A 19068-nucleotide genomic window follows, 5' to 3' on the forward strand; every position below is an offset into this window, starting at 1 on the left:
AGTACATGAATCAACTGGCTATGCTCGTTGTACGGTGAAACGTCAAGCTCTTCTTTCTTCATTTGGAAATCTTACGTCAAACGTGCTTTGGATTGAGACATCGTGGAAACCCTGACAGCGTCGTAAAAAATCTAACGGCACTAGGTTCATCTACTTGTTCATCCCGATTATTTTGTCACGTTCAATTTTTTCCGTGACGATCCTTCCGATTTTTCGCTTCTATATTCCCATCGATGTGTTTGCTCTTCATGCACTCGCCGTGCGTATAGCGAATAGCCCGGATTTTACAGTTATCTCCTTAAAAAGTATACGCTCTGGAATCGAACGGTTCGTTGACTCTTCCGAGGTGTTAAATTGATCGGTTATGTACGACAGGTTACAACGAGGTGAGTAAAATAGTCGGTGTTCATGCTCGGATTCCTCCTCGCATAGCTTATGTATACTCGTATTGATATCAAACCGCATTACACACGGCTTTTTGTCAATGCAGCTTTATGCTCGGATGTTTTCGATATCTGAAGACCCAGTTTTGTTTCAGCAACAATTATCAAAGAAGGCGACGCGAAGTGCGGATAGAATGTTTTTCATTTAGCAACTTTCGCCCGCCGCAAATTCGCCGCGTGACACATTTCGTACGGCAAACCCGAAAGATGTATCCTGAATCGTGCGCTTTAAATTCTTTCTCTTCCTCCTTCGAAATTTTATCGGGGGGTCAATTTAATTATTTTTCTGCAATTTCCCATTGTATGTGTAACCGATAGGAGGTCAATAAGTGCATTTATAATTTACTTTAGCTCCTACTTGAAAGGACCTGCTTTAATGCTAAATTGGGAAAAGTAGAAATTTCCGACACTATACCAGTTTTAAAGTAGGAGTAAATTTTGTACTTGCAATTCGACCTCTTTTACTGTCTCAGGTCCTACTTATATGTAATAGAATTAAAGGTTCAACGCAGGGCCAAAATTTCGACTCGGGTATTTACAATAATTTACAATATAATAATGCTTTATTCATTGATTCGGCCTTTTGGCCTAGATTGACTTTACTTGCCGAGCAGAGCATGTGCTAAAAGCGAAACAATATAGAGAATGTACACAATATATCTTAATTATTATGGAATATTAAATTATTCCCGTTTGTACGAAAATGAAAGGATTCGCCGGGATAATGCAGAGATTGTTTTCTCCAGACAGCCTAGAATTATTGCGATCGTAGTAATTAAAGAAAGCAGCTTTTCATCAAGGAGAAGTAGATAATTATCTGTTCTTCTTCGACTTGTAAATTGTATTATCTATCATTTAATATAAAGAAAACGTCATACTTAGAATTGTATGAGGATGTGCCGCATAAGCAGACAGATGTGCAACGAGGTTCGCGATGAACTCTAGATAAAGATCGCGTTCTTCCGTTCTTCCGAGCATGACAGCGGACGTCGCATTCCTGCATATTAGACTCCCCTTGTTCCTCAAAGTTTAGATGTCAAGGGCGCGCGCACGAAAGAAGACGATTTGTACCATACTTTCTTCGACGTTTACTTCGATAGGTAGGCATTACTCTGCGTGTGTATAAAATTACTTTCTAACGTACTAATTGTAACAAGAGCCAGAAGAGGACGATTAATTATCCCGCTCGACTTAAACCGGTCTGACTGAGAATCAACGGCGGTACCTCCTACGTATTGTAATCGGAGAAATTTTTCTTGCGCTTGTTCGCAAAACGAGTCCTCGGTACGCGCGATTCCGTTGCTCGCGATCGACTTTCTCAGGATCGCGCCGAAGCCGAGCGTGAAAGAAAGAGGCCCCCGCGAGGAGCTCTCGAGAAGAGCGCGATGGATCGGCGGCTTCGCGGTCGATCGAATTGAGGCGCGATGCGAGCATGCATGTAATGCGCGTGAGGTCGACGGATCCTATGTACGAGAGACCGGTACCCCTCTGGACGCACCACGCTGCGAGGAGGGCACAACCGGAAGCAGTTCGTTTCCCACGTTTTGCACTGGCGAAGAAAGGTCGCTTCTCGCGAGGGGGGAAAACGCGTGCGCCTCGAAAACCGCCGTCCAATTATGATACTTCGCCGTAGCGAGCGGGCGATTAAACTCGCCGGGGCGAAATAAGGCGTAAGAACGTGACTCCCGTCCTCACGTCCTTATACACGCCGACTCGTCCTTACCCGCGCGACCTGTCTTCCAGGTCGAGTTAAAGGCTGCGCGAGGGACAAGAAGAAGTCCACGCGAGATTCATTCCAGTCGCGATGTCGTCCGGCCGTGATTACTATCATCCTTCGCCTCTCTTGATTCCGATATTTTGCCGGGCTCGCGGCCAGTTACCGCGAAGTAATCGCTTGAAAGAAAGAAATAAGTTACCCTTTTTCTCATTCGTTTCTAATGAAATGGAAGAGTTATTTTTGTTATTTCAACGAAATGAATTATTTTAACGTTAACTATAGAGAAAAGTCCTGTGATATGAGATGTAGCAGGTTTTCAATCACAAATCATTCACTTTGATTTCACTTCAAAGGCAATAAATTCATGGTGGAACCAACCAAGATGATGCCTATTAATTTAACTGATTTAGCAGAAACTCCGCTATCTCATGTTAGGAGCCTATCTCATAATAGGGGGCTTCCCTCTACACATATCATCGATTTTAATTGTAACGACGCGGATTTCAAGGCAATCTGTCCCCGACAAAAGATTCGACATCGATATAATTGTCCTCAGGTGGATCCCGGCGCATCGGTGTATCAAATCCGCGAGGGATCCGCGAAGGCAAGTGATTATGGGACATGCGTCAGGAAGAGGACAGCACAGACCGCAGGATCGCACTGATTAAGTGCGCGTCGCCATGGCGAGGTGGAGATGGATACTGCTGATCCTGACGACCGTCTGGACGCTGGGCGATGGCTACCTGGCGGTGCTGCCGTCCAGCACGCCTGTCGGCACCGTCGTCTTCGAGGCCGGGGTGCCGCAGCTGGGCGGCCGTCGCAAGTACGAGGCGTCCAGCGAGCGCACCGCTTGGTTCGCTCGAAAGCTCCTCAAGGTCCATCCACACTCCGGCCGCGTGACCCTGGCGAGGACACTCAGCTGCGACGGTCTCCAGTATCCGCGTGTTTTCACCTTCTACGTCGACTCGACGAGCTCCCGCCTCGGTAGACCCACCATCGACTACTACAGCTTGCCACTGAGGATCCTGATCACCGGATGCGGCGGGGAAAATCGCGACCTGGCGGCCACCAGGGGCTGGATGGCGGAGACTCTGGCCTCTTACGCGATGCCCAGCACCGACAGGTTGGAACCGGCTGTTCAGATTTAAAGATATTAACGAATGCGCAATAAACGCCGACTGAATTAGTGACTCGTAATATCGGTTTCTAATTTATTTATTTTAATTCTACGAGATACAAACGTGTGAAAAGCAAAAAGGCCAATCTTTCGGGAAAGGCAGAATATGGGAGTAGGATGGTATATTATTGTAACATAGGAATACATTAACTAACTTCGATTGTCATAGAATATTTAGCTGCACAAAATAAATTTGTATCAATTTATCATAATTTAAAATTTTAGATTTCAGTATTTAATGGGAAGTTTAATTCTCTAAATGATAGAAAAAATGATCTATGTAACTGCTGACTCTACTAAATGTAACCATTTATTTTTACCGTTGAATTCGATTTGGATTTCAGAACAATTTTATTGCTTGAAGAGTATACGCGAGAAAATAAAAATTTCTTCTCAATCTGCATTAATATGCATAATCAATCTAGCGAGAAATGACTTGTCAATCGACGAGTTATTTCTGACTGGGAAGAGAAAAAGAATGCTTATCATTCAGCTTTGCAAAGGATTAATTTTAATATTTTATGGAAAATTTAATTGCATTGATACAGGTTTACCGAGGTATGCCTGCGGACGTCTCAACTAGTGGCAGCTCTCCGCGACTTTCTGCCTCAGACTACATTGAAGGAATGCGAGACAAGATGGGGTGGAGTCGCGGACCCCAGGTTCCTCGTGGAAGGTGCCGCCGGGGACCTGGTTTCCGCCTCCGAGCAGTGCCTGGTCGATCCGCTGTGGAAGGTCTCAGTCAGCATGAACTTGCGCTGCGACGTCGATTCGCGTCTGACGGACGCCGAGCATCGGCTGAAGATCGTGTTCCATCACCGTCAGCTGGACGACACAGATCTGGGCAGGAGGGTGAGACGAGAGCTCAAGAATCAATCGCCGTATTTTGAGCAGCCGCTCTATGTCGCCGCGGTGGAGGAGGAAAGAGAGCCAGGGGTGTATGTGACTTCGGTGAGAGCCAGAGATCCCGAGAACGGCGCCGTAAGGTACTCCATGAGCTCGCTGATAGACGCGAGATCGCAGGCATTATTGGCTCTCGATCCAGTGACCGGAAGAGTGACAACCCGTTCCCGATTGGACAGGGAGAACGTCGACGTGCACTACTTTCGGGTGCGTATCGAGTTTCCGAAAGGAAAGTGAAATAAAAATTCAAAAAGAAGAAATACCTTGTTCCAACGATGAGAATAAATTTAATAAGAAACGTTATTCAAGAGGCGTGCGTCTCCTCCCTTTCTACAAAAATTAACGCCATAATATCTACGGTGAAAATGAAAAATGTAGGGGTTTCCAGTTTCAAAGTAGCAATTTAATTGCAAATACGAATCGTTTGCCGAACAGGTGTTGGCGGTGGACGACTCGTTTCCTCCGCGCACCGGAACAACGACTCTCCAAGTTAACGTGTTGGATGCGAACGATCACACGCCCAGCTTCGAGGGGCCGGAGTACGATGCGTCGGTGCGCGAAGGTGTTCCCGTAGGTTCCACGGTAATTACAGTCAAGGCTACGGATCAGGACACTGGAAGAAACGCCGAAGTGGAATACTCTATCGTCTCCATCATGGCGGGCGGTAGCACCACGCATACGGAGGACGCGGCGACCTTCAGAATCGATCCCAGGTTAGTGTTACAGAATATATTCATATTGAATATTTCAGGAATAAAGTCAATTTTTTTTTACCCGAAACAGAAAGAGACGTCTTAAGAAAATATTCTCTTCCCAAAGTTCTTATTTGCATATTCACGTTTTTAATCTTTTTCTACCACTCAATGAATCTTACAATACCGTCCTCCATATTTTAATACTATCGGTAACACGTACGATTAAATTGTACAGATTGAATGTAGAGGAAAGTATTTCCTTCCTCGACTTTGTTCTTCTCGTTTGTGGGATCTTACGATAAAGATTCCTCGAGAGATCAATTGAATATAACTTCGCGCGATCTTTATATTTACAAGACATACATCTTTGTGTATCACAGATCCGGGGTGGTTACCACGCGAACTACGCTCGACCGCGAGCAAACCGAGATTTACACGGTGGTGCTCAGCGTTACGGATCAAGCGACGCCACCCTCGGTGCGGCGTAGTGCAAACGCGACCCTGGTGGTACGTGTACTGGACGACAACGACAATTACCCGCAGTTCACCGAGCGTACGTACTCGGCGGCCGTGCCGGAGGACCTGGACTACACGACTAACCCGGTGATAGCCCGTATCAGGGCGGCGGACGCGGATGCCGGTGCCAACGCAGCTGTCCGCTACGCTATCATCGGCGGCAACACGCAGAACACCTTCTCGATCGACTCGATGAGCGGCGACGTCGCCCTGGTGAAGCCGCTCGACTACGAGTCCACCAGGAGCTACAAGATCGTCATACGCGCCCAGGACGGCGGCTCGCCCGCGCGTTCAAACACCACCCAGCTGCTCGTGATGGTCAGGGATGTGAACGACAACGCGCCGAGATTCTACACCAGCCACTTTCAGGAATCGGTGCTGGAAAACGTACCGCTCGGATATTCGGTCCTGAGGGTGCAAGCGTACGATTCCGATGAGGGTAACAACTCGCACATCCAGTACACCATTGGCGCGCGCGACTTCACCGGCGCCTCTACGGAGAACTTCCCCATCACCGTCAACGCGGAGACTGGTTGGATCTATACGACGAAGCAGCTAGATCGCGAGCAGTGCTCGAAGTATTAATCTCTCTTATTGATTATTAAATCAGCAAAATATTGAAATGATTAAAGTGCAAACGATTTTTGATAAAAGTTTGTGGTGTTGTTAGAAACGTATTATATAGTGTTATAAAATAATTCGTTCGCATTTTATACTAAATTTTTTTTACTATTGTATAATTTTATTAATAATATTACTTTAGATTTTTTTTTAGCAAGTTCTTTTACGAGAAATTCTCATGTTGATTTCAGGTACCAGTTCACCATAATCGCGGCGGATTCTGGCGAGGAACCGAAATCCGCGAGCGCGACGGTGATTCTCACGGTGACCGACGTGAACGACAACGATCCTCACTTCGAGCCAAGGAATTACGAGACTGTGGTGTCCGAGGACGATCCGCCGGGCACCCCGGTCGCCTCGGTGACCGCCACCGATCCGGATGAGGACGCCAGGATCCATTACGAGATCACGGGCGGCAACACGCGCGGTCGCTTCTCCATCGCGTCGCAGAATGGCCGTGGCCTCATCACCGTCGCCCAGCCACTCGATTACAAGCAGGAGAAGCGGTTTGTGCTGACAGTGACGGCGTCAGATAGCGGCGGCCGCACCGACACCGCCCTGGTCTATGTCAACGTGTCGGACGCCAACAACTTCTCGCCGGTATTCGAGAACGCGCCGTACTCGGTCTCGGTGTTCGAGGATGCGCCGATCGGCGTGACCGTCCTGGTGGTGAGCGCCACCGATTCCGACGTCGGCAAGAACGCCCAGATCACGTACAGTCTGGCGACAGAAAACGGCGAGCACACCGTCACCGAGTTCACCATCAATCCACAGACTGGCGCGATCACCACGACGAAGGCGCTCGATCGCGAGCTCGTGCCCTCATACCTGTTGACGGTGATCGCCCGGGATGGCGGAGTGCCGTCAATGTCTGACACTACCGATGTAGAAATCTCCGTTACGGATGTAAATGACAACGCACCGGTCTTCGAGGCGCCGCAGTACCAGGGTTCGATTCCCGAGGACGTTTTGGTGGGCACCAGCGTGCTGAGAGTCGCTGCGATTGACGCAGACACCGATCTCAATGGCCGAGTAAGTATCCCTGTCTTTAAAATGTTAGCATCGGAGTCGGTAAAACATATGCTGTCAACAGATTGTCGGTAGAAACCGAGCAGGTCCAGTTATGTGAGCAGATTTTGTTGTATTTCTGCTGACATGCTGGCAACATGTCGAATATATCAGTTCCTGTATGCAATCTGCGGTCTTTCTGCCTTGAAAATTTGTAGTTCTAACAGATTTGGCTATCTGGGTATAGCTCTCTCTGATAAAAGACGTTGTATAACATTATTTGATAAATGAGAAATACATCACGGCTTATATAGATACGAATTTTAATAATATTTTTAATAGAAATCTTGAATTTGAGATTTAATTAATAAATTATAGAAAACTGTGAACCAATTGCTTTCATAAATCTTTTTCAAGTAAACCGATTATAAATATTGAATAATTCTAATTAATGTAAAAATTAAAATAAATATTATAAATTGCATTTCTATAAAGAAATAATATATAATAAGTAAGAAGACTGCAAACTTTTAATATTCTTCGCACGACTTGCTAATAAATTCAATATGACTGATCTAGGTAAGGTACGCTTTAGAAGACGACGGCGATGGTGCGTTCGCGATTGACTCTACGACAGGCATCATCAGGACCGCGAAACCGCTGGACCGAGAATCGGTAGCACATTACATCTTGAGGGCTATCGCCATAGACCGCGGCTCGCCCGCACTCTCGTCCGTCGTTCCCGTCACGGTCAAGATTGAGGACATAAACGATTCACCGCCCGCCTTCGAGAACGATAAGATTGTTCTCTACATCGCCGAGAACTCGCCGATCGGTTCGACCGTCGGCGATATCTACGCTCACGATCCGGATGAAGGCCTCAACGCGGTAGTGCAGTACAGTATCATCGGCGGCGAAGACTCCAACAGCTTCAGCCTGAATATCCGTCAAGGCGCCGACCGGGCCGAATTAATCACCCTCGAGGAACTCGACTACGAGTCGCCGAAGAAGAAGTTTGAGCTCGTGGTGCGAGCCGCATCGCCACCGCTGCGCTCGGACGCGGTAGTACAGATCCTGGTGACCGATGTGAACGACAACGCGCCGGTGCTTAAGGACTTTCAGATCATTTTCAACAATTTCAAGGACTTCTTCCCGACCACGCCGATTGGACGGATACCAGCGGTGGACGCCGACGTGACGGACAATCTCGTCTACAGTATCCTCGCCGGCAATAACGCGAATCTGATCGATCTCAACAGGACCACCGGCGAGATCCGGCTGTCGCCACAGCTCAACACCAACGTGCCGCGAGTGGCGACTATGGAGGTCGCCGTGACGGACGGCATCAACGAAGCTAAGGCCACGATGACGTTGTCGGTGCGTCTGATCACCGACGAGATGCTGTTGAATTCAATCACCGTAAGACTGGACGACATGACGGTGGAGGCATTTCTCAGCCCTCTTCTGGGTTACTTTCTGGACGGCTTGGCGGCTATCATTCCGTGCCCGCGCGAGAACATCTTCCTCTTTAGCGTCCAGGAAGACGCAAACGTGCACGGCAAGATCCTGAACGTGAGCTTCTCGGCGCGCAGGGTCGAACCGGGCACGGTTGATGAGTTTTACAGCCCGCAATTTCTTCAGGAACGGGTGTACCTCAACCGGGGTATCCTGGCAAGATTGGCGACGGTCACTGTTTTGCCTTTCGACGACAATCTCTGCGTCCGCGAGCCCTGCCTGAACTTCGAGGAGTGCCTGACGGTGCTCAAGTTCGGCAACGCTTCTGGCTTCGCCAGCAGTGACACGGTCCTCTTTCGGCCTATCTATCCGGTGACCACGTTCGCGTGCAGATGCGTCCGTGGCTTCACCGGCAGCCGCGAGGCTTACATGTGCGACACCGAAGTGAATCTGTGCTACTCGAATCCCTGCATGAACAGCGGCACCTGCCACAGACGAGAGGGCGGGTACTCGTGCACCTGCCGACCGGACTTCACTGGCGTGAACTGCGAGATCTCGCTGGACCACGACGCTTGCTCTCCCGACGTTTGCAAGGGCGGCTCTCAGTGCACCATAAAAAATACCGGTAGCTTTACCTGCGAGGGTTGCCCCGTGTCCGCTCTGGAGAGCGTAACGCCTCTCTGTGAGTTGAGGGCACGCAGTTTCGGTCCGGCGACATTCCTCACCTTCGCTTCTCTCAAGCAACGTCACCGTCTTCATCTTAGACTGAAATTTGCCACCGAATTAGCCGATGGCCTGCTGCTCTACAACGGCAGGTACAACGAACGCCACGACTTCATCGCTTTAGAAATCGTGGACTCGCGCGTGCAGTTCAGCTTTTCCCTCGGTGACGAGGTAACGAGAGCGACAGCGAGTATTCCCGGCGGCGTCTCGGACGGTCGATGGCACGAAGTGACGGTCTCGTACATTAACCGGACAGTGACGGTGTCCCTGGACGACTGCGACGTCGCGCTCGCTCTAAAGCACGGGGAGAGACTGGGTCCGAGATGGGCCTGTGCTGGTAAGAGCGAGAGAATCCTCGAAGAGCGCTGCGGACTTGTCACCGAAACCTGCCACAGGTTCCTGGACTTGACCGGACCGTTGCAGTTGGGCGGTCTACCGGCGATCCCGTCCAGCTTCCAAATCCGGAACAAGGACTACGTCGGATGCATCAGTGATCTCTACATCGATCACGTTTTCGTTGACTTGAATTCATTTGTGGCCGACAACGGAACGAATGCCGGCTGCCCCGAGAAGACCGCCTTCTGCGCCTCGTCGCCCTGCAGGAACAACGGCAAATGCCGCGAGATCTGGTCAGGTTTCGTATGCGAGTGCGAGCATAACTTCGCCGGGCCTGTCTGCGCCGAGGAGATCGGCGCACCGTATGGCTTCCACGGCGACGGCATGCTCGGCTTCAATCCGTTACTGCGACCTATTCAGTTACCGTGGACGACGGCCCTCAGTCTCCGAACCCGCGCGCGACATGCATTCGTCATGAGCGTGCAGATCGGCCAGAATAGCTCGGTCCTGCTGGAAATCCGAGACGGCAAGCTGGTCGTCTCGCTGGACGGTGCCGACGTGATCCGAACTGGCGGTACGGTTGCGGATGGCGAGTGGCATCGCGTGGAGATCGTCTGGCAAAGTGGCCACGTGTTCCTGGACACAGACTATCGCGATCGACCGACGACTGTGCCGCTACCAGCCAAGCTGCAGGGCCTGTACGTCGGCAGAATCCTCGTAGGCGGTCCGGACCAAGCGACCAACGTCGATCTGCCGTTCTTCGACGGCTGTCTGCAGGACGTACGAATCGGCACCAACCAGAGCGTTCTCCAGCGGCCGACCGTCCAAGAGAACGTCGACGCCGGTTGTCCGTCTGAGACCCAGTGCAGCTTGGAATGTCCGCAAGCGTCGATCTGCATCGCGCAGTGGCGGTCAAGCGAGTGCATATGCGCGGCCGGCCGCGTCGGTCGCAACTGCGAACGCGTCTGCAACCTCGAGCCCTGCAACGACGCCGGCACCTGCATCGAAGATGCGACCGACGTGCGTCGCGGTTATCGATGCGAATGCGATTCTTCCGATATATCCGGAGATTACTGCGAGACGAAGAGCGAGCAGCCCTGCCCGGCGACATGGTGGGGATCCCCAATCTGCGGGCCCTGCCACTGCGACGAGACCAAGGGCTACGATCCCGCTTGCAACAAGACCACCGGCGAGTGTCACTGCAAGGAGAATCACTATCAGCCGAACGGGCGAAAGGAGTGCATACCGTGCGAGTGCTACACAACCGGCAGCTACGGGCCTCGTTGCGACAGCGAGTCTGGTCAGTGCCGCTGTCGGACTGGAGTAATCGGTCGTTCATGCACCGACTGCCCAAATCCTTATGCCGAGGTGAGAGAGTAGAACGAAATATCAAATATATTTAACTAGCGCCGTGACACCTTTGAAATGAATTCTCATCTAGAAGCAAAACCTATTACAAAGTCGATCGATGAAATATTTTAATTAGTATTTTCTTGTGTAATTTCTGAACACTTGAAAAATATAATACTACATTTAATAATAATTTTAGCTTAGGAAGATCCTTAGCGTTGTTAACTAAAATGTTGATATTTATTTAATATGCTAGGTGACTTTGAGGGGCTGTGAAGTGGTCTACGATGGCTGTCCCAGATCATACTCGGACGGTTTGTGGTGGCCGCGTACTCTCTTCGGGATGACGGCCATCGAGGACTGTCCCGGCACCGCCGAAGGCAAGACCTCCAGATCCTGCGACGACAAGTTAGGCGGTTGGCAACCGCCCGATCTCTTTAACTGCACCTCGGAGGCCTTCGTCGAGCAACGATACCAGCTGGCGGCTCTGGAGACCAAGGATCTCACGTTAAACACGTACGTAGCCGTGAAGATGGCGAAGGACGTTCACAGAGCGGTGAATATCACGAGGGATATGTACGGAGCGGATCTCCTGGTGGCGGAATCTTTGCTGGTGGCGTTGCTGCGTTACGAAGAAAGTTTGGTGGGTCTGAACTTGACTCACAGCCAGGACAAGGATTACGTTTCCCACCTGGTCAGCATAGCCGGAGCAATTCTGCGATCCAAATACAAGGACAACTGGGAAACGATAGGAGAACTTAACGGAGACAGTCCCGATAAGATTCTGAACGCTATGGCGAGATACTTGAAGACTTTAACGGCATCTCAACACGATACCTTTACCAATCCCTTCGAAGTAGTCGACGATAACGTTGGTGAGTCCTTCTTTCTCTCCTTTTAATTTTATTATAAACTACTTAGTCAGTACTTTTAGATATTTTGTTATTTCTCTAGATTTTTGTCCTCCATTTTCTCTAAAATGTTAAAATTAATACAAATTTTTTATTGAAAAATAAATTCTGCACGCGATACGCGAAAATGATAAAATTAAAAATAATACAGTTATAATTTGACAGCTTCCGCCAAATATACAATATTTTGCACTTTATACTGCGCGGAGAAATGACTTTTATTATTAAATTATATGCGTCACGTTTTAGTGCTAGGTCTAGACGTTGTAACGTCAGAAAGCCTCTTCGGCTACGAGGCCGCCGAGTACAAGGAAGACCTCACCTTATCAACAGCAAGGCCCGCGGAAGCCGACCGAAAGGTCATTCTGCCCGATACCTCTGCTTTCCTGAGCTCCTCGACGCACTTTGGTCCGTCCATCAGCTTTCCAAAGTACAACAACTACATGGCTGATCCCAGCAAATTCGATCCACATTCGAAAATCCAGGTGCCACTCAACACATTAGGTATCAAACCTCTCATGCAGGGTGAGCTGAATATCAAGAACAGTCTGAACAATCAAAAGGCCGTGCTGAGTTACGTGCAATACAAGGAACTCGGTGCTCTCTTGCCACAGAGGTGCGTTATTATGCTCGTACTATAATAATTAGCTATTATCGTAACATGATAGAAACTAATTATTTATCCTTATTAAGCTCTTATGCAGAAATAGGAATAAACGGCATATCTATTTAATTGCTTTAATAATGACGCTTGAATTATAGATTCGATGACTCGGTGGCAGTTAGATGGGGAGTAGAAGTAGCGGTTGGATCGCCCGTAATGACCGTTTCGGTGTTAGTTCCCTCGGATGACGGCTACGAGTCCTTGACAGGAATCCCTTTACAGTCGCCGATTCAAGTCAGACTTTGGCTGAATGAAAACGATGATTTCAAGACGAGAACAAACCCGCAATGCGTTCATTGGAGCACGGCGAGAGGGTAAGAAAAGTTACTTGATTTCTCACGAAAGACGTTCGAACTTTTTTTATGAGAAACTAATCGGACCTAACGATTGATAGATTTAATCAGTCACAATTCAATTGTACAAACATTTGAAGTTTATTCTATTCAATTTTAAATAATAACAATTTTACAGTAGTCCACATGAAATGATTTCTTTAATGAATTTCAGAGTCGGCGAATGGAGCCGAATGGGCTGCACGACGGAAATCGAAGACAATTCCCTGTCCTTCGGCACAATCGTGAACTGCTCTTGCATGCAACTGTCCACCTTCGCCATACTGACAGACGTCCTCGATCTCGAATACGTCCCCGAGCCATCCTTGCTAGAGGATGTCACCAGTTACAGTGCGTTCCTGCTCGCTTTGCCGCTGCTGTTATCCGCTCTCCTGATTCTGGCGTTGATTCGCGGCGGTGGCACCAACTCCAACAGTATCCACAAGAATCTGGTGTTATGTGTTCTCGTGGCGGAAATTCTGTACCTGATCGCGCTCAAGGCCAGAAATCCTCTCATCTCCAACGAATTTCCGTGCAAACTTACGGCGATAGGACTGCATTATGCCTGGTTGAGCACCTTCGCCTGGACCCTCGTAGACTCTGTACATCTCTATCGGATGCTGACGGAAATGAGAGACGTCAATCACGGCGAGATGAGATTTTATTACACTATGGGATACGGTCTGCCGGCTGTCATCGTTGGGCTTACTATCGGCGTCAGGGCCGATCAGTATGGAAATTTCTATTTGTAAGTTGGTCAGTCTATTCCTTAAATAATTACAAAAATGTCTTAATTTTTTACATCTCAAAATCCAGGATCTATTGTCATAACGTTAAAAGTTTTATTGTTTTATCAAGCAAATAATAAAATTGAAGATTTAAATTTAATAAAGATGAGACGATATAATTGTAAGTTTGACGATAATTCGTGTTACAATATATTATTCTTTCGCGACTTGTCAAAACTACTAGATATAATTTCAAACTTTAAAATGTAATATTTTAGCTACATAAATTTTTATTTGATTTTTCAGCTGCTGGCTGTCCATTTACGAGACTGTGATTTGGTCGCTCATAGGACCTGTCTGCGCGGCCGTGTTAGTGAACTTCTGCATTCTCGTGATGTGCATCCGCGCAGCGTTTACTCTGAAAGAGCACATCATGGGCTTCGGAAATCTACGGACGCTCTTATGGCTATCTGTCGCTTCGTTACCTTTGCTGGGCTCGACATGGACTCTGGCGGTTCTCAACGCATCGGAGAACTCGGCGATGCTATCATACTTGCTCAGCGTCGCTATTGTGGTCCACGCGGCATTCAGCCTGATCGGTTACTGCTTCATCAACGGCAGAGTGAGGAGGAATTTGTATCAGAGTCTGTTAAGGTGTATCGGCAAAAAGACGCCTTTGCTGGAAGGCAGCATGGGCAACGGAAGCAGCAGTCAGAACGTAAATGGCCATTCGGTATGTAATTTAAAATTGACCTCCTGTTACAAATATAAAAATTAAACATAAATGTGTTAATATTGACGATCATGTTTCAGCGTTCGGCGCTAGCTTATTCCTCGACCTACAGCGGCGCGGAAGCCGTGTGCAAGAGAGTCCACGTCGGCGTTTCCACGAGCAGCACGACTTCAAGAAGTACAAATAAAACAGGCTCGAGCCCTTATCGTAGCGATACGCACTTGAGACACACGTCAACGTCCACAAGCAATTACAATAGCGACCGAGATCCGTACCTGTCGTCGCGGAGTCATCGATCAGCGCTACATTCTCGACAAGGTTTTAAAAGCAGCAAATTTACTGAAATCGATTTATTCGAACTAATTCATAAAAATGTTTAAGTTAATGTCATGCGTAAACGTTCATAATAGAAACTACGGAGGTAAGAGGTCAGCGCAGAGAATCAGAATCGGACTCGGACGGCTCGCAGGCCGAAGGAGGCGGCAGGAGCCTGGACCTCGCAAGTTCGCACAGCTCCGATGAGGACGACGTTACGTCGAGATCGCACAGAAACATGGGGGTGACCACACAGCAACACGTCGCCCACAGCTACCTACCCAATATTCACACCAATCCCGCCGAACACTTGAACATACTTTGTTCCAACGCTGAATTATTCCCCAACATCAAACCCATCTATGCCCCCCGATGGAGTTCCCAACTGCCAGAAGCGTATCTGTCGTCAAATGGTGAGTTAAATCACAAAAGTTTTAAGTTAAGAATTAAAAGATGTGTTTAAAAAATCTTAACTCGTAATACAAAAGATAGAGAATTTTGTAAAAAGGTACGGAAATTAAATAAAAAGATAAACGAAATCAAATTAAATCAAACTGAATGATTTAAATGTATTATTTCTCGCATTTTATAATATACAATTATACAAATTATAAAAGTATATTATAAGGCTATGATAAGATTTTTGATAACAGTCGAGAAATAATACGATTCATTACAGTGATGGACGTGCGCGGTAGTCAATGGTCAGGCGGTACCATGTCAGATAACGAGATGGCCTCGAACAAGACCTCGAGCCCGAACCCGCTGCCGTATCCAGAGATGAGTTCGCCGCCGAAGAACCAGCCGGACGAGAACTATTCGGAAGGTGAGGAGAAGATGCACCATCTGGGTGAAAAGTATCTGTTCCCCTATACCGCTGAGGAAGACCACACAGTGTCGCCCACTCCGTATGTACTGTCCATGTCGTCGCGCATCCTCGCCTCCAGCATGAGCCATCACTCGCAGAACTCAAATCACGAGAATCTGAGTGGTTCCGAGCAGCGCTACGGCAGCTTAAAGCGCGGTCAAAGTCTACACGGCTCCCAGAATGACAATCTCAGCGGCTCGGAGAGGTATGGTAGTCTGAAACGCGGCAAGATGGGCACCCCCACCGTTCTGGAGGACAGACCCGAGTACATCCTGCCGATGAGCGGCAGGATACTGTCCAGCTCGTTGACCCATGACCTGCAGCACAGTAACGAGCTGGCAGCGCTCAGGCAGCAACAGCAGCAGCAGCAGCAGCAGCAGCAGCAACAGCAACAGTACGAACAGACCATCACTGAGACCGAGTGAGTAGTACGGATATATATCACGCTTGGACTTGGGAGATTTATTTTTTAATTGAGTATCGGGTGGCTTTTTAAATTGGATGCAAAGTAGACAGCTTGAATGAGCTTGTTATGTACGATGGATTTGATGGCTGAATCAAAGATCTTAAGCTAACAAAGAGGGAACATTTCACATTGCTTCCATAGAGAGCTTTTTCTTTCTTACATGTATATCGCTTATGAAAATAATCTTTTTTTGAAGAATGATTAGTAGGAAAAAGACTCATGGCTTCAGCAAATCTTAAAATGGAATAAATGCAACATGATCTGTGGCTGCAGTAATGCTATTTAATTAATAAAGACTGTAAATCATTAGAGCTTATAGTTAAACTTGTGACAGAGTCGTAAAAATAAAATCACATAGTCACATTTGGATAAAAATAGAAACCTTTATATAAACGATTATCCAAGAAGTTGTTGCGTTCATTGAGATATAAAACAATTTACAAAAAGACAATACAAATACATCACATCCAGTGTATGTAAAAAAAAAGGTGGGCGGCGAGTTAACATACTTAAGTTACAGCGTTTTCATGTTTTAGCGCAGTTACGTAACATTCCTTTTAATTGATTCTGGTTTTTCTTTGGTTTCCTGTGTTTCTCCTTGCTGTATGCGCAAAAGGTGGCGTTGGAACGTTCTAACATAACTGTATCTTTTCCGTGCTTGCCCTGACGACTGTCAAATCATCAGCGAGGAGGTAAGCGAGCGTAACAATGTAAATCTATAAATCGCCCTGCAAAACCGCAACGATTGTCTCTGTCGCTCATTTTCTCCGTGTCTCGAAATATCGCCCAACTGGGTCGGAACTAATCGCAAATTGTCGCTGTTGCAGGAAGGATACTAATGCGGAAACGTCCGTCTGACGAGGTCCGTGCCACGAAGAGAGAACAACGTACAAAGTAATTTAGTTTACGCCTAGCTTAAGTGTCCAACGCGCAATAAAGACTCGAACGATCGTCGATATATATATTTTAAGAAGCGGCCATGACTGTACTTACATACTTAGCCATATTAATTAGCATGTATGTGCGAGTGCCTGTTTATATATTGCATATGGAAGGTCTATCAGAGTAATCTTGGGAGATAATCCTCACATTAAAATTTATTCCATCGATCTGATAATTATATAACAGATATATGTATATATTATAATATATGTATACATATATATGATATAAATTATATAAATCGGCAGTTATTGCTGTCATCATTGAAAAATATCTCGATGTCATATTTATCCAGCGTTACACAGTTGGAGGATTCAGAGTGTAAAGAGAAAATAAAGTTTACAATTTATAGATACGTATTTTGAATACAATATTTTGTATTTGAGACATATATAGAAAATTACGGAGTAAAATCAAACGTTCACACTGAATCGTTCAATCACTCTGATCGACCTAATAAATTGCGCTTGTTATTATTTTTAGGTAGGAGCGATTCGGCTCCGACTTGTGAATCTCCGATTCTCAATGAATGATCGTTGCAGCCAATTAGCAATGACATTCAGGAAGATACGGAGAACAAAAATGATCTCCAATCATTATCGCATACTTATTAATCTCATTCTATCCTATCTTAAATTCTCCCTCTCCTTGAGCTCAGTATTGTGCAATGTATACATTCCACTGTCTATTCTCTTTCTCGTACATAGGATGATCTTTAATTATTTATATATCAATACTTCAGAGGCTGAAGCTAGAGACCAAAACAAAAAATGTCACGAACGTTTAGGTTATTTAGGGCTATATTCTGTAATAAAATGCTCTGTATTTCTATAAGATATGTGGCATTGTCGAGCAAGAGAGGAAGAGCGAAGAATGCAAAGATGAAAGAGCTTATAGAGCGAAAATCTCTTACAGAATTCAGGGCTTAGACTTTATTTTCATATAACATATTTTGCTTCATTTAAGCTATGCTCATCCTCTAAAGTATTAATATGTAATTAAAAATCATTCCGCGTATATGTATAATTTTAGGTTTCGTTTACTTTTTTTATAGAAGTTTACAATCTTTCTCTTTATTTTATATGCCATGAAAAAGAAGAAAAAGTAGCGTAAATCGAAGCGTACAATCATGCGGAGCATTTTTTACATACTTTTGTATATACACTCATACGAGACGAAGAGAAAAGAGAACTGTGACAAAATACATAATTTATATACCCTCAGTATGTCGGGGTAGGGTTCGTTTCTTTTTAACCACACTCACAACTATAAGTTGGCAATGTCACTCCACAGAGTCTGCAGCAATATCATTGATTTAAAAATTATATTTATTTTCTCGTCGAAAATATAAATAAATTACAAAATATATAGTATCGGTGTGGTATGTGCGGATCGATATACTCGGAAGAGTAACGTTTTATATGAAGTCGAGATATATACGTATATATATCGCGATTCGATCGCCGATCACGTCCAGATGAGTTCAACCTTCGAGAGAAGCCTCTTGCTGGACGTTTTCGGTGTTCAAGGGCGATTATTACGCATTTATTTATCTTCCCTTTCTATTTCTCTACGAAGGTACGTACATACGCAAATTGGATACTGTTCGTTTCGCATTACGTTCGATGTGATTTCGGATTTGTTTATGGTTTGATTCGGCTTACAGTGCTATCAGCTACATGCGGAGTAAAATGTACAAATGTAAGAAATCTCGTTGATGAAAGATCCGAGTCCGTTTCTCCGCGTTCCACTCTTGTTAGACACGACGACGACGACGACAATGATGACAACGATGATATTCTTATGCTTATCTTAAGTTACAGTTTAAGAGAATCCGCCCGACGACACGAGGGACAAATCGAGTACAGGATTCGCGCCTGACCATAATGGCACATACACATCACTAAATACTAACCGCTAGAGACTAGGGGGATATCGTCACTACACGGTGCTCTCCGTATCGGACGCCACGGAAAGCGTCTGCATCTTCGGTACGGAATAATTCTCCGAGTGGCCGTGGTTCTGCGTCCTGTTGGATACTCTCTCCAGGGTCGAAGGAGCCGACGGAGTGTCCTGATGAGCCTTGGGAGGAATTGGTGGAGGGCTCACCTGCGAAAGAGAATTAATCAAATCATTGTTCTCATCTTGTTTTATAAATGTATGTA

The 19068-nt window shown here is 46.6% G+C and overlaps 2 protein-coding genes across 3 annotated transcripts in view; one reads left to right on the forward strand and one right to left on the reverse strand.

Annotated features, from left to right (window-relative positions):
- The first annotated feature begins 2618 nt into the window (after positions 1 to 2618).
- Positions 2619 to 18129, forward strand: LOC105562669 (protocadherin-like wing polarity protein stan). The gene is made up of 15 exons (XM_012013680.1): positions 2619 to 3283; positions 3886 to 4447; positions 4676 to 4953; positions 5316 to 6029; positions 6264 to 7104; positions 7660 to 10962; positions 11201 to 11819; positions 12105 to 12471; positions 12618 to 12833; positions 13027 to 13599; positions 13886 to 14312; positions 14393 to 14630; positions 14723 to 15040; positions 15307 to 15916; positions 16789 to 18129. The coding sequence occupies exons 1-15, from the start codon at positions 2841 to 2843 to the stop codon at positions 16817 to 16819; spliced, it is 9540 nt and encodes a 3179-aa protein (XP_011869070.1). The 5' UTR covers positions 2619 to 2840; the 3' UTR covers positions 16820 to 18129.
- Positions 18130 to 18213: 84 nt separating this feature from the next.
- LOC105562668 (dedicator of cytokinesis protein 3) overlaps positions 18214 to 19068 on the reverse strand; it is a 56566-nt gene continuing 55711 nt past the window's right edge. For both annotated transcript variants that reach the window (XM_012013679.1, XM_012013678.1), the window contains one exon: positions 18214 to 19012. In XM_012013679.1, the coding sequence (XP_011869069.1) occupies positions 18845 to 19012 (168 nt within the window). In that variant the 3' untranslated portion in view covers positions 18214 to 18844. The remainder of the gene's footprint in view (positions 19013 to 19068) is intronic.

This window comes from Vollenhovia emeryi, unplaced genomic scaffold, assembly GCF_000949405.1.
Source record: "Vollenhovia emeryi isolate VEMERY1.0 unplaced genomic scaffold, V.emery_V1.0 DF939185.1, whole genome shotgun sequence".
NCBI classification, from domain to species: domain Eukaryota; kingdom Metazoa; phylum Arthropoda; class Insecta; order Hymenoptera; family Formicidae; genus Vollenhovia; species Vollenhovia emeryi.

Excerpts from the sequence above, each read along its gene's own strand:
- LOC105562669 (XM_012013680.1), top strand. The coding sequence starts at position 2,841 with ATGGCGAGGTGGAGATGGATACTGCTGATCCTGACGACCGTCTGGACG. Across the intron at positions 12,834-13,026 it reads CATTGGAGCACGGCGAGAGG|AGTCGGCGAATGGAGCCGAA; the intron begins GTAAGAAAAGTT and ends AATGAATTTCAG. Across the intron at positions 13,600-13,885 it reads CAGTATGGAAATTTCTATTT|CTGCTGGCTGTCCATTTACG; the intron begins GTAAGTTGGTCA and ends TTGATTTTTCAG.